The 19944-nt window shown below is 51.2% G+C and overlaps 1 protein-coding gene across 1 annotated transcript; it reads left to right on the top strand.

The window, feature by feature from the left end:
* The first annotated feature begins 919 nt into the window (after positions 1-919).
* Positions 920-3158, top strand: LOC123050176 (uncharacterized). The gene is made up of 2 exons (XM_044473013.1): positions 920-1229; positions 1853-3158. Exons 1-2 carry the CDS (start codon positions 1170-1172, stop codon positions 2603-2605), a joined length of 813 nt encoding a protein of 270 aa, XP_044328948.1. The 5' UTR covers positions 920-1169; the 3' UTR covers positions 2606-3158.
* The last annotated feature ends 16786 nt before the right edge of the window (positions 3159-19944 follow it).

The following is a 19944-nucleotide window of genomic DNA, read 5'->3' as shown; positions in this document are numbered from 1 at the left end:
TGCGCATGTGCTTAGATGAGATGCTAAACGAATTAAAGGGTTAAGCAACTAAAGTCTTTGCATAGTTTGTTTTGGTAGCTAAGCTTCTTCATTTATTCCTTTAGCAACTAAACTCTTTTACACCACGTGATACATGTGGTAAGCAATCCAAACAACTCAAAAAAGAAAACTAAACTCTTTTATGTTTACGTGACATGTTTACCATCTGCGCACCGTGGAACATTGGAAGGGTCTGACGCGCGAAACTCTACTCCCTGCACACACACAAATGAGGAGACTTTTAGCCGTCATAAACCGTAAAAAAGATATTAAAAAAATGTAAAACCAGCCGTGACATATATTTATTCGAACTGGCTTAGCTATATATAGCCGCCGCCTAAACCTGCCAAGCACGGACAAAGCGTGACCCAAAGAGAAACGCGCCGTGGAGGAGCCAGCACTATACCAACACATGCGGGGCTAGGGCATCAGGACCACCACAAAGCACAGTGCAAGTGTTGCAACTCAATCAGATCAAGTGGGGCGGGGTGAAATGCCCGTCCGTCCGTCCGTCCAAGCAGGGAACACGTGCCCAAACCCGGACGCACAAGGGGCCGGGGTGCACCGCGCCGGGTGCCCCCTGCATTTCGCTCAGACCATAACCTGAGGTCACAGAGCAGGAGGCTTAATTAATCAATCAATTGATTAATCCGGCACTTCGCTTTCAATCCCTGTTATTATTAATCAAATGCGAGAGGGGAATTGAAGGCCGCTTTGCGAATAACGCATCTGGCGCTGCTAATTAAGCCTGATCGATTGATTAATCCGGGGTTTAGGAAGAGCGGCTACCAGGGGAGGGGGGAGACGACTTGGTTTGGTTGGGTCTGGCGGCCCGGGTGGACGACTGACTGACTTGGTACGATAAGAACGAGACACGCGCGAGAGACCCCTCCCATTCCCCTGCCGTTCCGTTCTACTAAACCCCTCCCTCCGTCGTCTACTTCTAGACTCCCAGCCCATCCGCCCATATATCGCTTCTTCCGCCGCTCCGCTCCGCTTCCCTTCCACGCGCACCAACCGCCGCCTGCCTGCTCTTCGATTCCCCCGAGGCCCCAGCAGGACAAGGAGCAGCAACCCCTTCTTCTGCTTCTGCTTCTTGTTCTTGGTGCGGTGCGGTGCGGTGCGCGGGCATGGCCATCGACCACGAGTCGCCCTTCAAGGAGCTCCGCCTCAAGAACAGGAGGATCATGGTAATTGATTGATTAGCCCACCCTCCTTCCCTCTCCCCTAGCTGCTACCGCGACGGCGTATCGCCATTCCTCTCCTGCTTGATTGGTAGTAGTAGTAGTACTGGTTTCTTGGCTTGTTTGTACGTTTCTTTTTGCTTCGTCCGTGCTTGCTGCTGTCTGGGGTGAGGGAATGAGGGGGAACTGGTTGTGTTACTGTTGCATCGGGCGTGCGGATTGCTGTTGCTGGTGCTGCCGGAGCGGGATCAGTTCGTTCGTCAATCCTGCGAGGAATGACGGTCAAAGCATTGATTGATTCTTGAGGTTTCCCTATCTTGTGCGTTAACCCACCCACCCTTCTTCTCCCCCGCCCCCTGATTAATGGTGGTGTTCCTCTTTTGGTTCCGCGTCGTCTCTCTGCTCCAGCATTTGGATGCGTTGGGATTTGGCACCAGTCCTCGCCTTTATGTTTTCTTTTGTTTCTTCCTTTTGATTGATTGATAGAGTACTCGCACTAGATTGTTTTCTGGCAATCTTGTCAGCGTTCAGACGAGATCGATTTCTTGATTGTCAGGATGCCAATGTTTCCATCGCTGGACGTTTCTTGTTCAACTGACCAATCTTTATCTTGTGGTTGTTGTGTGCAGGGAGGCGGCGCCCCCGAGCCGGACGAAGAGGAGGCGGAGGCGCAGGTGGCGGCGCCGGCGGCGGCGGGGGAGGAGGAGCAGTGGCCGCAGTGGCTGCGCCCGCTGCTGTCCGCGCGCTTCTTCGCGCAATGCAAGACGCACACCGAGTCGCACCGCAGCGGCGAGTGCAACATGTTCTGCCTCGACTGCGCCGCCGGCGCGGCCGCCGGCGCGGCGGCGCTGTGCTCGCTGTGCCTCGCGCACGCGCACCGCGGCCACCACACCATCCAGATCCGCCGCTCCTCCTACCACGACGTCATCCGGGTGTCGGACATCCAGCGCTTCATGGACATCGCCGGCGTGCAGACCTACGTCATCAACAGCGCGCGCGTCGTCTTCCTCAACGAGCGCCCCCAGCAGAAGCAGCCCGGCAAGGCAGGCGGCGGCGGCGCCGGCAGCGCCAACCTCTGCGAGGTCTGCAGCCGCAGCCTGCTCGACAACTTCCGCTTCTGCTCCCTCGGCTGCAAGGTCACCGGCTGCTCCTCCGACGGGGGCGGCAACGACAAGGCGAGGACGATGATGCGGGCCAGCAGGCCCGGCCGCGCCAAGGGCTCGTCAGACTCGGAGGCGGCCTCCTCCTCCTCTCCCCTGCGCAATGCCGGCAGGCAGAGCTTCACGCCGTCCACGCCGCCGCCGCCGCCGCCCCCAGCGGCCAAGCGGCGCAAGGGCATCCCGCACCGGGCGCCGTTCGGCAACCTCATCATCGACTACTAGGCGGCGCGCACCGCCCGCCATTGACAAAGCTGCGACCCGCACGCCCAGTTGCAGAGTGAATGGAGCGAGAAAGCGGCCACCACTTCGGTGCCCGCCATTGCCTTCGGTTGTGCTTCTCGATGTGGATTCCACCATTAGCTTTTCAGGGAGAAAGCAGGCAGGCAAGAAAGGGAGGTGGATGGATGGAAGCACAGCTGAAAAAGTACCAGCCTTTTCTTACCGCTTATAATCATCTTCTTCATCATCATCATCGTCACTAGGACAGAAACCAAAAATTACCACACCACAGAGAGATTATTACAGTATATGATTATGGCCCTGCTCTACTACTATTTCTACCACCACACTAGACTTGAGTTTTGTGATAAATGTTTCTAGGTAATACCAGGCAATGCGCCGGTGGTAAGCTAGCTAGCTAGGGTAATAAGCGATTGCTACTTGTTAATCAGGTTTTGTGATAGCTTGTGCTTTCTTCATCTGTAAATATGGAGTGCTGGGAGAGGATGGACGACTGCTTGTTAAGAAATATGGTGTTGCTCAACCTTCAATCTTCTTTCCGTATGGGTCAACGTCTGATTCTGAATTGATTATTATCATCATTATTACTCCCTTCATTCCACAATGTAGTGCTTCCTTTATCCTCGTGTTTCAAGTTTGACCGTAACTTTAACTATCAAGACCGATTGCGGCGGGAGCAAAAATTATATCAGTGAATTCGTATTTGAAAGAAGTTTTTAATTATATAATTTTTTTCTCCCGCCGCTTGGTCTCGTTGGTTAAATTTATTGTCAAAATTGAACCTTGAAAAGCGTGGACGCACTATATTTTGAAATGGAGGAAGTATTATTCATCTCTCTTGCTGTTCCTTGCTTAACTGCGAGGCATCTGCAAAATTGCTTGACGTTGATGTTGGCAATTAGCTGACGCCGTCACGTTAATGCCGCCCCCAGCAAGCAAAGCCGCACGGCTTGCGTCGATGCAGGGGCAGCACGAATGCGACGGCCTGATTAATTAATCGGCTTCTTGTTCTTGCTCCTGTGGCTGCGGTTGCCGCATTAAACTAAGCGGAATTTGAACGCTTCTGATACGACGGCGATCCGCCGGTCGACCGAGCAGAGCAGCCGTATATTATTGCTGAGGCCGACGCGGAACGAGAAGGAGAAGGAGAATTGTTTGCGCCCAAGAGGGGAGATGCCGCATTTTTCTTGAGTTGGAACCGAGTAGTAATCGCACGAGCATCTTGCCGTCTCCGTAGTGCTGCAGCTTTGCATCGGCCTTTGCTGCCGCGAGAATCGCCCGTCTTTGGTCTCGCTGTCTTCAGAGAATACGGACACATTGTGGCAGTGGGCGTTGCAAATTGCAATGTGTTTGTGCGAGTTGGACCGAACATTGGGAGGCAGCAGGGACTTTTTCCTTTGGTTTTTTATATACGTATATGAAAGCAGCAACGAAAGCCCTCTTTCAGTGGGGTGGATGTCGACGTTGATTGATCAGGACGTGGATTGGGCAGAAAGATGCTCTGCGTTTTGGGATTTGGTTGGTTCGTGCCCATCTTCGCCGAGTCAAAACCAGGAACGGTGCAAAATCGAGCGGAAATTTGATGTATCGGGCATGGGGCATCGTCAAACGTGACATGATTTGGTCTGGAATTCTCTGCCCTTGCTCCTCCTAGTCATGTCTTGTGAACTTTGAATATCATGAAATGTCCGTAATTATCCTCTTGGTATGTCCTGTGAAGTACGAGTGTGCCATGAAAGTAGGATTCTAAAAACGCAAGAGTAAAAACGCAAGAGTAGGAGAAAATGCTTGATTTAGTAAGAGAAAAGGCTTGATTCAAATGTTACAGTTGTATTGAAAGGAACTTGGGCGCGGATTTTATTTTAGAACTGATGATACGCCGGCTTTGGATGTCAGCCTCTCACCCCAATGCCGGTGGAGACACAAAAACAAGTCCCTCACATCAAGCTGCTTTTGTTTCTAGTATATGACCACAGCTATATTCTGCACCAAAAGCGTAAGAGTTTGCAAACAATAGCTGTTTTTTTTTTTGCAAGCGGTAGCTCTTTAGGAGTATATTTTTCTCAGAAAGACCTTCGAACATTTGCCCTCAGTTTCGAAAATCTCAATTCTTTTTTTTTGAGGGAAAAATCTCAATTCTTTTTGGTTAGCAGTGGTGAAGTGAACACCTGCATAAAAAAGGGAAAAAAAGAAGAAAAAAACATGTTGAAGTGAAGGAAACATTTGCTGCCGTTGGATGTGCGCGTAGCAACCTGCGCGTGCGAGCTGCTGCACGGGTGAATGTCCTAGTCAGCACGCCCCCACGCCGTACGGCGGGTCCACATGCGTGTGGGTGGGCCGTCGCGTCGACGTGTTACAGCCTCATTTGCTGGAGCCGGCGTGTGTCGCGCGGGCATCCGTGCAACGCAGCAGAAGGCGGCTTCGTTGCGAGCGGGGCTTTGCGCCAGCCGCCGGCCGCCCCCCTTGCTTAACGCTCCTTTGTTCCTAAGAGCATCTTCAGCCGTAGCCTTTCACGAGGCTTTTTTTTCGTCGCTTGGGGGCTGTCGGCGGAAATTTTGGCCTTGTGGTGAAAAACTCTCCAGCCGTGTCCACCCCCAAATCGTGCCTAGGCCGCGCCACGCCTCCTGCCTGCTCGCATGCATCGCGACACCTCATCAAGCCGCCGTTCGCTCGCTCTCGCTCTCTCCCGCCTCCCCGCGCCACCACCACCTCTTCGCCCGCCTCGACGCCGCGGCGCGCCCAGCCGCGTCCTCTCCTCTCTCCCCTCCCCGCACCCCTCCCTGCCCTCGCAGCAGCATGGGACTCCGCACGGCGCGCTCCCTCGGCGAGCAGCAGCCTCACTCTAGCACAGGCCCGACCCTCCGCCGAGCAGCAGTCTGGTCGGGCCGCTCCGCCGCAACAGCAACAGCGACACCGACACGCGAGCTCGGGAGGGCAGGAGGAGGTGTCGGGTTGCTGCTCTGCTGCACGAAGCCGACGACGTATGCGGCAGTAATCAGCCGGACGGCGCACCACCTCCGCTCCCCGGCGTACTTCTCCAGGGCCGCCTCGGCGAGCTCCGGGGTCATCGGGTGGTCACCGGCCACGCACACGCCGCGCCTGGAGATGCTGCCCCGGACCAGCGCCAGCGGGGACCGGAACCGCAGCGGCGATGACACCACCTCGCTCATCTCGCCCCGCTCGACCACGTCCAGCGCCTTCGTGGGGATCTTGTGTGACGCCCGGGTAATTAAGCTACATTAACCCCCTCGTAATGATGCCACGTCACCTCAGTTACTAATGATAAACTCGCGTTGATTAGAAACCAATTCAAATTCAAATTTAAATTCAGCAAATGATCAAAGTTTTCAAAACATTAAAACAAAAATGTTCAGTGTGTGACAAATATTGCTATGGTAATTATAGTAAAGCAAACATAATTTTACAAGGTGCCTAATTGCTTTAAACTAAATAAAACAGAAAAGAGAAATAACTAAAAGAAGAGAAAAACTAAAACTAAAAAAAAGAGAGGAGAAAAGCAATCAACCCCCACTAGGCTTCGGCCCAGCAGGCCGGACCCAACTGGCCCAACCGGCCACTCCCCCCCACTCCTCCTTATCCCCTCACCCACCGAAACCCTAACCCACTACCACCACTCACTCGCCTTTCCCCTCCCCCGATCTGGATCGAGATCTGGGCGTGGACTCGAAGCCGCCCGACGCCACCCCACTGTGGTCGCCGTCACCTCGCCGCCCGGCGCCGCCCGGAGCGTCCTTGCCGGCCTGCCTCCTCCTCCACGCCGGCCTGCTTCCTCGTTGGACGCCGTCCCCGTCCTCCCCCTCAACAACCGCTGCCCTTGTCCCTGCACACCATCGTGAGCTCCCTCCCTTCCCCTCTGTCGTCGGCGCCTTCCACAACACGCACGCACGCACCGCCCCGCACGCGACCGAGCCTCACCTAGTCGCACCTCGCCCCGGAGGCGCCCTGCCGCGCCGGACCGCCCCGCCCCCGTCTCTCCTTCCCCGACCGGCTCCACCACCGGACTTCGTCGAGCTTCGCCGCCCCCGTGCCCCTACAAACGCCCGTGAACACGTCGCCTGCTTTCCCCTTCTTCCCCCAGGTCGCCGTGGTCCCCACCGATCTCGCCCGCGGTTGACGCACTCCGGTCGCATCCGTTGCGCGCTCACTGCGCCACTTCCGCGGCCCCTCACAGTCGCCCGGAGCGCCCCTACTCGCCCTTCGACTACTCCGCCCTCTGTCGCGGCCACCGCCTGCCTGCACAGCGTCCGCGCCGTCTGCTCCTGCTCTGCGGCCCAGCCGTGTGTGCTCGAGCACCCCGGCGCCCGCGCCTCGCCTGGTCACGCCACCTTCGTCCGCGCTCGTTGCGTGCTCTCGCAGCTGCGGCCCTGCTCGCGTGCCGCGCCCGGGGCAGCCCTCGCCTACACACCCGTCTCCCGTTATCGCCCCGCCCCATTAGGCCCCTGGAGCCACTGGTGGTTGGGCCCTGCCCTGTGTGCCAATGACACATGGGGCCCGCCCCTGTTAAAATGAAAACGAAAATATAAATGTAAAAAAAGGGATGTTTAAAATTGTTAATTAATTAATTAGTTAATTAATTAGATAATTAGTTAATTAACTTTGATTAACTTTGATTAATTAGCCTAATGAACATATTTAGTCTAATTAAACCTGCTTAATTAAACTAGATAATGACACTTGGGCTCCACTGCCCCTTTGACCAGTCAACCCGGTCAAAGTTGACTGTTGACCCTGCTGACGTCTTGATGACATCATGCTGATGCAGTAATGCCGTTTTCGAATTTATTTTTTAATAATAATTTATAAATTGATTTAAGTCTTTAATAATGAATATAAAATAAACCGTAACTCGGATGAAAATACTTTATACATCAAAGTTGCTCAGAACAACGAGACGAATCCGGATACGCAGCCCGTTCATCCGCCACACACCCCTAGCATACCGAACACGCAACTTTCCCCCTCCGGTTCACCGGTCCGAAAACGCGGAACACTGGGAATACTTTCCCGGATGTTTTCCCCCTTCCTCGGTATCACGTACTACCGTGATTGGGCACACCTAGCATCGTTACTTGTCATGTCATGCATCAATATGCATCTGTTTGCATGGTATTCATTGTTTCTTCCCCCTTTTCTCTCCGGTAGACTACGAGACCGACGCTGCTGCTGCCCAGTTCGACTACGGTGTTGACGACCCCTCTCTCTTGCCAGAGCAACCAGGCAAGCCCCCCCCCCTTGATCACCAGATATCGCCTACTCTTCTCTATACTGCTTGCATTAGAGTAGTGTAGCATGTTACTGCTTTCCGTTAATCCTATTCTGATGCATAGCCTGACCTTGTTGCTACATCTGTTGGTACCTTACCTGCAATCCTAAATACTTAGTATAGGATGCTAGTTTATCATCATTGGCCCTACGTTCTTGTCAGTCTGCCTTGCTATACTATTGGGCCGTGATCACTCGGGAGGTAATCACGGGTATATACTATACATACATACATACTATACAGATGGTGACTAAAGTCGGGTCAGCTCGAAGAGTACCCGCGAGTGATTCACGGATTGGGGGCTGAAAGGACCTTTGTCCCGATGGCCCTCTGTGTGGATCTTTGTGGCGGAGCGACAGGGCAGGTTGAGACCGCCTAGGAGAGAGGTGGGCCTGGCCCTGTTCGGCGTTCGTGGATACTTAACACGCTTAACGAGATCTTGGTATTTGATCTGAGTTCGTTACGAGCCTATACGCACTAACCATCTACGTGGGAGTAGTTATGGGTATCCCGGCGTCGTGGTATCAGCCGAAGCACTTCAGACGTCAGCGACGGAGCGGCGCGCGCCGGATTGGACTGGAACGCCTGCTAGGCTAGGTCTGCTTCCGGCCGCCCACGCAACGTGCAGGTGTGCTCAGGGCGATGGGCCCAGACCCCTGCGCGCTTAGGTGTAGACTGGCGTGCTGACCTCTCTGTTTTACCTAGGTGGGGCTGCGACGTGTTGATCTTCCGAGGCCGGGCATGACCCAGGAAAGTGTGTCCGGCCAAATGGGATCAAGCGTGCTGGGTAAGTTGGTGCACCCCTGCAGGGAAGTTAATCTATTCGAATAGCCGTGATCTTCGGTAACAGGACGACTTGGAGTTGTACCTTGACCTTATGACAACTAGAACCGGATACTTAATAAAACACACCCTTCCAAGTTCCACAGACAACCCGGTGATCGCTCTACAGGGCGACGAGGAGAGGATCGCTGGGTAGGTTTATGCTATGCGATGCTGCTTGGAGATGATACTTGGAGATGCTACTTGGAGATGCTACTTGCAGATGCTACTTGGAGGACTTCAATCTACTCTCTTCTACATGCTGCAAGACGGAGGCTGCCAGAAGTGTAGTCTTCGATAGGATTAGCTATCCCCTTCTTATTCTGGCATTCTGCAGTTCAGTCCACTGATATGGCCCTTTACACATATACCCATGCATATGTAGTGTAGATCCTTGCTTGCGAGTACTTTGGATGAGTACTCACGGTTGCTTTCTCCCCCTTTTTCCCCCTTTCCTTTCTTTCTGGTTGTCGCAACCAGATGCTGGAGCCCAGGAGCCGGACGCCACCGTCGACGACGACTACTACACTGGAGGTGCCTACTACTACGTGCAGCCCGCGGACGACGACCATGAGTAGTTAGGAGGATCCCAGGCAGGAGGCCTGCGCCTTTTCGATCTGTATCCCAGTTTGTGCTATCCTTCTTAAGGCAAACTTGTTTAACTTATGTCTGTACTCAGATATTGTTGCTTCCGCTGACTCGTCTATGATCGAGCACTTGTATTCGAGCCCTCGAGGCCCATGGCTTGTATTATGATGCTTGTATGACTTATTTATGTTTTTAGAGTTGTGTTGTGATATCTTCCCGTGAGTCCCTGATCTTGATCGTACACGTTTGCGTGCATGATTAGTGTACGATTGAATCGGGGGCGTCACAAGTTGGTATCAGAGCCGACTGCCTGTAGGACTCCCCCTTCCACACTCCTTGGCCGAAGTCGAGTCTAGACATTGCAAAAACTTTTACTAACTTGGTTGTGTGCATTACGGGTCCACGTCGCCATCGGGTGGTATTAGGATCTTTTACTCCTCGATCTTTACTCTGGGACTCTGACCTCTCTTCTATTCGGGTTAAATGAATTTTACTAAAGCTAACTCTAGGTTCTCGATAATACTTTCTCCCGGAGAGCCCCTTCAGTCCAGATGATCGCCGGCTGCACCAGAAGATTTTGAAGATACTCTCCGATTTTCTCTCGAGACCTTGTGCCCGTTGCTTTTGCAATTCCCTTCCACCGAAATATCCCTATGGATAAATACTTACACATGTCGTGCTTACCTTTATTCCCAGTCGATCTTGTTATTACAAGATACCTCGAAATTCTCTTTAATGTTCCGAGAATACTTTGTGCCTACTGCCTAGCAGTTCTTTGCTACACGAATACCACTACGGATAATTTCTCGCACTTACCGAGTATCCACTCATCCCCAGTTGATTCATGTATGTCACCAATCCTCGAAATATCATTCGATCTTCCCAAAATCTTGAGCATCCTATTGCTCTCGAAATTCTTGATTGCTTGCATTATGGTTAATCCCATAAGTCTAGTAATCTTGTTGACATCCATTGTCATTGTCATTTTGAGTCCGTTGATTCGATTTGTTGCGAAAGCTCGCAATCCTCAATCAGATCCTAGAATTCATCCTTCCGGCTCAGACGTCGTTTTAATCATGAGATGGTTCTCGTCAGTTAAATTGTCGTCGATTGTGCCCCTAAGTCTATTGAACTTATCCATCCTTGATCAGAACGTCTACTTCTGATCCTTCGCTTTGTAAATCATAATTCCTTAGCAATTGAGCTCTAAGTTATTCAGTTGTTTCTATAATCCAATGTCTTTGCCTTGCTTCTTCCTCTGGTTGTGTGTCGATACTCACCCCAGATCCTTTGTTGGATTTTATCCGACAATGTCCTTCATTTGGATATATACCGCATTTGGTAAATTGTATCCTCTGCTTTGTCAACCATGCTCTGCTATCGAGCTTGTGTCATTTACTCCTGAAGTTTGTGGTATATGTTCCTAAGAGGCCCCGATGGGTTGGACACCTGCCTTCTCTAAACTGTGTGAACCCGGAAACTACTATAGGTCATACTCTACTAGTGTTATGTCAGATAGAATTTCAACACACAATTTCGTTGAAGGCGAGAAGTGAATGAAAGGTTATGCATTAAAGAAGTGGGAGTCGACCTTGAACTTTGTGTTCATGCCCATGGACACGATGTAGATCTTATCATTAAAAGCTTCTCTTAAATTAATTATTCCCTTGGTATAAGTTCATCTTATATCTGGGATCTGGCCTTTTGCAATCGTGGTTCCGACCATATGTTCTTCCTTGATCCCATTTCTTGGGCAAGTTTAAACACTTGTCCTCTGCAAAGCAATACCCCAGACCAACCTCTACTTTGGTCTGTCGTCGAGTAACCCCTGGTATCTCGAGGATATCACGCCATTGCACTACATTACCCTGTCCTTTGATGGAGTACTACCTTTACCCTGTCTTTGTCACTTCATGCTTCTGGGTTGTTTGTTAACTGAGAACACCGATAAGTGAATCGATTCAGCACTCCGATTCAATAACTCTAAGTAATTTTTGTTGCTTACGAGTTTAATAATCCTTTGGGTCATTCCTATCCTGATCAGCTATATCATCATCATACTAATTTTTTTTAACTATGCTACCTGGTCCTTATTCCCGGAGCACAACTTTCAACGATGAACTAGCTTGCATCGATTTTCATCATCATATCATTTCTCCTTGAACAACAAACTTGAATTCGAGTTTGTGTCCTAACCGTGGTTCCAATAATCTTTCGCTTCATCATTCATTTGACTTGATGTCATCGTCGATCGATTACATCTTCGTGTAACCTCTCGACAAATGTGTCGTGATCATCATCAACCTTATGAGCTCTTCCAAGATGTCAATCGGATTCATGATGAGAAATACCATCCTTGCCTCGATGATTTGTGTTATCATCAACCACTTTATTGCCTTCCCTCCAACACAAACTTGTTCGTGTTTTGTGTTATACCTTGAGTTCCTTGCTACCCAGCATTGTTCTTCTTTACATTGGAATATTACCACCTTTTATGTTAAGAATGTCGTGAGAATTTCACCACCTCTTAAGAAATTCTTGTTGCAGCGATGCTTCTCGCCATCACCATTCTTTCTTGGTCCCCGTGTTGGTTCTAACCAGGATACCAACAGATGAACGGTGCTATTTGGATTCTTCCCTTCTAGCAACCCTATTGCTTTGAAGTTAATGGTTGGCCGTTCATTCTTAGACATTTGATTATTGAATCACCATTCTGACGTTGGTTGTGCAACCCAACCCATATTTCGGGTGCACCTTTCAACCAATGTTTAATTGTGTATGTTTTCCTCGAGCATACATCCATTATACCATTTGATCTGACAAATGTTATCTCCTTGTTCACATAATTGTGGAAATCCATCTTTTGTTAATCTTGATGAATTGTCGCTGATTCCATCAGCCACCTCCTCATCCTCTCGTTGGTTTACCGATGAACTCTTGTTTCGGAACTGGCTTCCATGGTTCATCTCCCGAGAATCTTCGATGTCATCTCGTCAATTTGTATCGCACCTTTTCTCCTCAAGCATCGTGAGTTTGAGGTATCCTAACACCGATCAGATCTGAATCTCGGTCAGATATGATGGTTGGAACATTTTTCCAAGAGTTATAACACTGGTCTTTTATGACCCGGTAAGGTGATGGCATGCCCAGCACACCTGGCCGGATGACCTGCTGTTATAGTTTCCTTATTAGCAAGGTTATCCATCCTTCCATGAGGAAATTGTAAGATTTATTCTACAAGTTGTTCCTGATGGGCCCTTCCTGTATCCAAAGTCTGACCTTTGCTTGAAGACCATGTCAATACTATCTCGAAGCATGTCTGTGGTACTCCGATTTTCAACAAGAACATTTGAAGCCCAATGCTAAATGTTTCCTGCTCAATTATCCAAACACCGCTGTATGGGTAATGTCATGAAATTCCTCTCCCCTTACATAAATGGTTTTCTACTTTCTATCCTGTCATGGATATCATGCTCTGTTTGTCCTTGGGAAGGATATACCCCTGAAATATGTGTTTAAACACATTCTTCCTTTCCATTGTTTGTTTAATCTGATAGTCATATTTCCTTCCTATTGGTTTGTTTAACCTTTCTCGTGATCTATATGATCTCAGCAGTAATAATTCACTACTTATGTAGACACCTCGGAGTACAACTTTGTCAGTGAAACCCTGTTTCTACTGTTGATGACATTCTGGTAACCACCGATGGACGAGAACTTTGCCTCTTGGCCCGCCTCATTTCAACAAGCACAAAAATGGTTCTCTTCGTCCCTTGCCCTTGGTACCGACGTTGTTGCCGGCATACCCGACAAGCTATTCACTGACATGCCTCCCTAACGCGGCTGTACAAGATGTCACCAACCTTCCTACTTTCAACCCACATGGTGGGCCCATAACCCACAGGTCCACTGGATCGAAACCTGACTCTTCTTTACAACCTGAATTCTAATGTATCCTTTGCACCCGGCTTCGTATGTGATTCACGAGCTAAATGTTATACCATTGAACATCCTGGAGCCAAACACCATGTTATTCTCGTTGTTCAAACCCCCATTCCAGCTTCTGTCTAGTCATTGAATGATTGCCTACCCGTTTGAAACTTTGGTACAATCGTATATTGCACTCAACGAATTCACTGAAATACAACTCGTGGGGTACCTTATGTATTTCCCATTGAGTTCACCGTCAGATGCCCAGCTTTGTGCAAATGCATTCTTCCGGAGTTTTTCCCCTTGGTCGCGTTCGTAGGACGATGGAGGTCCCGAAGAAAGGATGACTACTTGATCATGGTGACTTGAAGCAGAGAAATGAAGACATCAATGAAAGGGATCAACCTCTTCGAAAGGGCAGCCAAGACCGAGAATACTCGTTAGGTTTTTCGCTACCAGCACCTCCCCCCTTACTCCAACGCTTAAATCTCGGGACGAGATTTCTTGTAGTGGAGGAGAATTGTGACGCCCGGGTAATTAAGCTACATTAACCCCCTCGTAATGATGCCACGTCACCTCAGTTACTAATGATAAACTCGCGTTGATTAGAAACCAATTCAAATTCAAATTTAAATTCATCAAATGATCAAAGTTTTCAAAACATTAAAACAAAAATGTTCGGTGTGTGACAAATATTGCTATGGTAATTATAGTAAAGAAAACATAATTTTACAAGGTGCCTAATTGCATTAAACTAAATAAAACAGAAAAGAGAAATAACTAAAAGAAGAGAAAAACTAAAACTAAAAAAAAAGAGGAGAAAACCAATCAACCCCCACTAGGCTTCGGCCCAGCAGGCCGGACCCAACTGGCCCAACCGGCCACTCCCCCCACTCCTCCTTATCCCCTCACCCACCGAAACCCTAACCCACTACCACCACTCACTCGCCTTTCCCCTCCCCCGATCTGGATCGAGATCTGGGCGTGGACTCGAAGCCGCCCGATGCCACCCCACTGTGGTCGCCGTCACCTCGCCGCCCGGCGCCGCCCGGAGCGTCCTTGCCGGCCTGCCTCCTCCTCCACGCCGGCCTGCTTCCTCGTTGGACGCCGTCCCCGTCCTCCCCCTCAACAACCGCTGCCCTTGTCCCTGCACACCATCGTGAGCTCCCTCCCTTCCCCTCTATCGTCGGCGCCTTCCACAGCACGCACGCACGCACCGCCCCGCACGCGACCGAGCCTCACCTAGTCGCACCTCGCCCCGGAGGCGCCCTGCCGCGCCGGACCGCCCCACCCCCGCCTCTCCTTCCCCGACCGGCTCCACCACCGGACTTCGTCGAGCTTTGCCGCCCCCGTGCCCCTACAAACGCCCGTGAACACGTCGCCTGCTTTCCCCTTCTTCCCCCAAGTCGCCGTGGTCCCCACCGATCTCGCCCGCGGTTGACGCGCTCCGGTCGCATCCGTTGCGCGCTCACTGCGCCACTTCCGCGGCCCCTCACAGTCGCCCGGAGTGCCCCTACTCGCCCTTCGACTACTCTGCCCTCTGCCGCGGCCACCGTCTGCGTGCACCGCGTCCGCGCCGTCTGCTCCTGCTCTGTGGCCCAGCCGTGTGTGCTCGAGCACCCCGGCGCCCGCGCCTCGCCCGGTCACGCCACCTTCGTCCGCGCTTGTTGCGTGCTCTCGCAGCTGCGGCCCTGCTCGCGGGCCGCGACTGGGGCAGCCCTCGCCTGCACACCCGTCTCCCGTTATCGCCCCGCCCCATTAGGCCCCTGGAGCCACTGGTGGTTGGGCCCCGCCCTGTGTGCCAATGACACATGGGGCCCGCCCCTGTTAAAATGAAAATGAAAATATAAATGTAAAAAAAAGGGATGTTTAAAATTGTTAATTAATTAATTAGTTAATTAATTAGATAATTAGTTAATTAACTTTGATTAACTTTGATTAATTAGCCTAATGAACATATTTAGTCTAATTAAACCTGCTTAATTAAACTAGACAATGACACTTGGGCTCCACTGGCCCTTTGACCAGTCAACCCGGTCAAAGTTGACTGTTGACCCTGCTAACGTCTTGATGACATCATGCTGATGCAGTAATGCCATTTTTGAATTTATTTTTTAATAATAATTTATAAATTGATTTAAGTCTTTAATAATGAATATAAAATAAACCGTAACTCGGATGAAAATACTTTATACATAAAAGTTGCTCAGAACGACGAGACGAATCCGGATACGCAGCCCGTTCATCCGCCACACACCCCTAGCATACCGAACACGCAACTTTCCCCTCCGGTTCACTCGTCCGAAAACGCAGAACACCGGGAATACTTTCCCGGATGTTTTCCCTCTTCGTTGGTATCACCTACTACCGCGATTGGGCACACCTAGCATCGTTACTTGTCATATCATGCATCAATATGCATCTGTTTGCATGGTATTCATTGTTTCTTCCCCCTTTTCTCTCCGGTAGACTACGAGACCGACGCTGCTGCTGCCCAGTTCGACTACGGTGTTGACGACCCCTCTCTCTTGCCAGAGCAACCAGGCAAGCCCCCCCTTGATCACCAGATATCGCCTACTCTTCTCTATACTACTTGCATTAGAGTAGTGTAGCATGTTACTGCTTTCCGTTAATCCTATTCTGATGCATAGCCTGACCTTGTTGCTACATCTGTTGGTACCTTACCTGCAATCCTAAATACTTAGTATAGGATGCTAGTTTATCATCATTGGCCCTACATTCTTGTCAGTCTGCCTTGCTATACTATTGGGCCGTGATCACTCGGGAGGTGATCACGGGTATATACTATACATACATACATACTATACAGATGGTGACTAAAGTCGGGTTAGCTCGAAGAGTACCCGCGAGTGATTCACGGATTGGGGGCTGAAAGGACCTTTGTCCCGACGGCCCTCTGTGTGGATCTTTGTGGCGGAGCGACAGGGCAGGTTGAGACCGCCTAGGAGAGAGGTGGGCCTGGCCCTGTTCGGCGTTCGCGGATACTTAACACGCTTAACGAGATCTTGGTATTTGATCTGAGTTGGTTACGAGCCTATACGCACTAACCATCTACGCGGGAGTAGTTATGGGTATCCCGGCGTCGTGGTATCAGCCGAAGCACTTCAGACGTCAGCGACGGAGCGGCGTGCGCCGGATTGGACTGGAACGCCTGCTAGGCTAGGTCTGCTTCCGGCCGCCCACGCAACGTGCAGGTGTGCTCAGGGCGATGGCCCAGACCCCTGCGCACTTAGGTTTAGACCGGCGTGCTGACCTCTCTGTTTTGCCTAGGTGGGGCTGCGACGTGTTGATCTTCCGAGGCCGGGCATGACCCAGGAAAGTGTGTCCGGCCAAATGGGATCAAGCGTGCTGGGTAAGTTGGTGCACCCCTGCAGGGAAGTTAATCTATTCGAATAGCCATGATCTTCGGTAACAGGATGACTTGGAGTTGTACCTTGACCTTATGACAACTAGAACCGGATACTTAATAAAACACACCCTTCCAAGTTCCACAGACAACCCGGTGATCGCTTTTCTACAGGGTGACGAGGAGAGGATCGCTGGGTAGGTTTATGCTATGCGATGCTGCTTGGAGATGATACTTGGAGATGCTACTTGGAGATGCTACTTGCAGATGCTACTTGGAGGACTTCAATCTACTCTCTTCTACATGCTGCAAGACGGAGGCTGCCAGAAGCGTAGTCTTCGATAGGATTAGCTATCCCCTTCTTATTCTGGCATTCTGCAGTTCAGTCTACTGTTATGGCCCTTTACACATATACCCATGCATATGTAGTGTAGATCCTTGCTTGCGTGTACTTTGGATGAGTACTCACGGTTGCTTTCTCCCCCTTTTTCCCCCTTTCCTTTCTTTCTGGTTGTCGCAACCAGATGCTGGAGCCCAGGAGCCGGACGCCACCGTCGACGACGACTACTACACTGGAGGTGCCTACTACTACGTGCAGCCCGCGGACGACGACCATGAGTAGTTAGGAGGATCCCAGGCAGGAGGCCTGCGCCTTTTCGATCTGTATCCCAGTTTGTGCTAGCCTTCTTAAGGCAAACTTGTTTAACTTATGTCTATACTCAGATATTGTTGCTTTCGCTGACTCGTCTATGATCGAGCACTTGTATTCGAGCCCTCGAGGCCCCTTGCTTGTATTATGATGCTTGTATGACTTATTTATGTTTTTAGAGTTGTGTTGTGATATCTTCCCGTGAGTCCCTGATCTTGATCGTACACGTTTGCGTGCATGATTAGTGTACGATTGAATCGGGGGCGTCACATCTTGGCGGCCCGAAGCCTGGCCAGCATGTGCCGCCACATCTTGTCCACGCTCTCCTCCGCGTCCCCGTCCACCGTGGACGGGTACCAGGTGTAGTTCCACTACACGGAGGTGTCGGAGCGGGGGAGCATAGCCGGAGCAGAGAGACTGGTAGTGGTGGAGCGCAAGATCTGCAGAGGCGCGGCGACCCGACGCGAGCAGGCGACCGGGCGAGGCGACCGGACATGCCGGAGGTGCGGCCGGGCACGGAGGCGATGCTGCGGGCCGGAGCGAGGCAAGGCGTGAAGCCTTGGCCAGGGTGAGAGAAAAGCGGACGGGGAAAGGGGAGGTGGGGGCGGAGAAAGCGACGGGGAGAGAGAGAGAGATGTGGCTGCAGGTGGGGCACAAGAGACGAAAAAGCAGCACCGGCGTTCCCGGCTGCCCCCCGGGGGGCTGGTTTTGGGGTGAGAGCGCCGGCTGTGTTTTTCATCAAATCCGGCGAAAATGGGATGTTGAGGGTGTGGCTGGGACGTTTTTTATGCGTCGGTGTCGAAAAAGTGGCCTGGGGGGCGTTCCTGGGGGCTCGGCCGGAGATGCTCTAATAACGCTAGGAGATGCTCGTCGTGCGATCGACATCGGACGATAGCTATGGTGTGCTGTGGTGTGGGATTGATAGCAATAGGGCGACGTCATCCGGTGCGTCGGGGTTTATGTGGGCCGGAGGGGTGGACAGGGCGTTCGGTCGGCAGGAGGAAAAATACGTTGGCTGCTCGGAGTTAGCCCACTGATTTTGAGGAAAATCGATTGGCTGACCTGCCATTGGATCTTCCACGTGTACATTAATCACACCATCCAAATATAGTAAGTTGATCCGTCGTCTCTGCGGCGCCTCAAGCCCTGCACGGCCCGTCGCGACAACTGGTCATCTCCCACCCTCTCCCGCAACACCCGACGATGGTGACACGCAACACCTTCGCTTTTGCTTGTGTATCCAGTTACGCCCTTGCAACACGGCGACAACACAACCTGTCTTGCAACACCGTCAGCTGCCACGACCACCTCCTTGCAGCACCGATGAGACACTGAAGTTGAGCAAGCGTTGCATTCCAGCATCCTCGCCGCCGGCGAGATCCAGAGTTGCATCACCATGGGAGGCATGGACAAGTGATGCATTGTAGCATCCCCATCTGTCGATGATATCTATAGTTACAAAACCATAGGCAAGCGCTTCATTGCAGCATCCCCATCACCCCGATGAGATCCACGGTTGCAGCAAAACCAAGGGAATTACATATGTTGTCATAACGGTTCGACCGATAAAGATCTTCATAGAATATGTAGGAGTCAATACGGGCATCCAGGTCCCGCTATTGGTTATTGATCGGAGAGGTGTGTCGGTCATGTCTACATAGTTCTCTAACCATAGGGTCCGCACGCTTAACATTCGTTGTCGATATAGTATTATATGAGTTATATGATTTGGTAACCGAATGTTGTTCGGAGTCCCAGGAGAGATCACGGACATGATGAGGAGTCTAGAAATGGTCAAGAGGTAAAGATTGATATATAGGACGATGGTATTCGGACACCGGAAGTGTTTTGGAGGGTACCGGGTATTTATCGGGTCACCGGAAGGAGTTTCGGGCACCCCCAAGAAAGATATGGGCCTTATGGGCGATGTGAGGGAACACACCAGCCCACAAGGAGCTGGTGCACCCTCTATAGGGCTGGCCTATGGGGAGGGAAAGGAAAGGGGAGGAGGAAAGGCAAGTGTGGAGTTGGACTCCCTCTTCCTTCCCTCCCCTCCCCTTTCCTTTCCCCTTGTTCATACAAGGAAAGGGGCGCAGGGAAAGGCAGGGGCCCTAGGGGCCTGTGGCCAGCCCTAGGGAGCGCCTGGCTGCCTCCCCTCCCCTCCCCTCCCACCTATATATACATGGGGAGGGGGCGTCACACAAGGATACAACATTGTCTTAGCCGTGTGCAGCTCCCCGTCCACTGTTTACTTCCTCAGTCATATTTTTGTAGTGCTTAGGCAAAGCCTTATGGAGATCACATCACCATCACCATCACTACACCGTTGTGCTACCGGAACTCATCTACTACCTCATTGTCTTGCCGGATCAAGAAGGCAGAGGACATCATCGAGATGAACGTGTGCAGAACACAGAGGTGTTGTGCATTTGGTACTAGATCAGTTGGAGCGTGAACAGAGTTCGACTACATCAACCACGTTGTGAAATGCTTTCGCTTACCGTCTACGAGGGTACATAGACACACTCTCCCCTCTCGTTGCTATGCATCTCCATGGATAAATCATTGCATGTGCGTAGATTTTTTTTGTTTTCCATGCAACATTCCCCAATAGTGGCATCATGAGCCAGGTCTATGCGTAGATGATATGCACGAGTAGAACACAAAGAGTTGTGGGCGGT

This window comes from Triticum aestivum, chromosome 1A (assembly GCF_018294505.1).
Source record: "Triticum aestivum cultivar Chinese Spring chromosome 1A, IWGSC CS RefSeq v2.1, whole genome shotgun sequence".
Taxonomy (NCBI): Eukaryota; Viridiplantae; Streptophyta; class Magnoliopsida; order Poales; family Poaceae; genus Triticum; species Triticum aestivum.
This window is presented reverse-complemented; position numbering and strand designations above follow the sequence as displayed.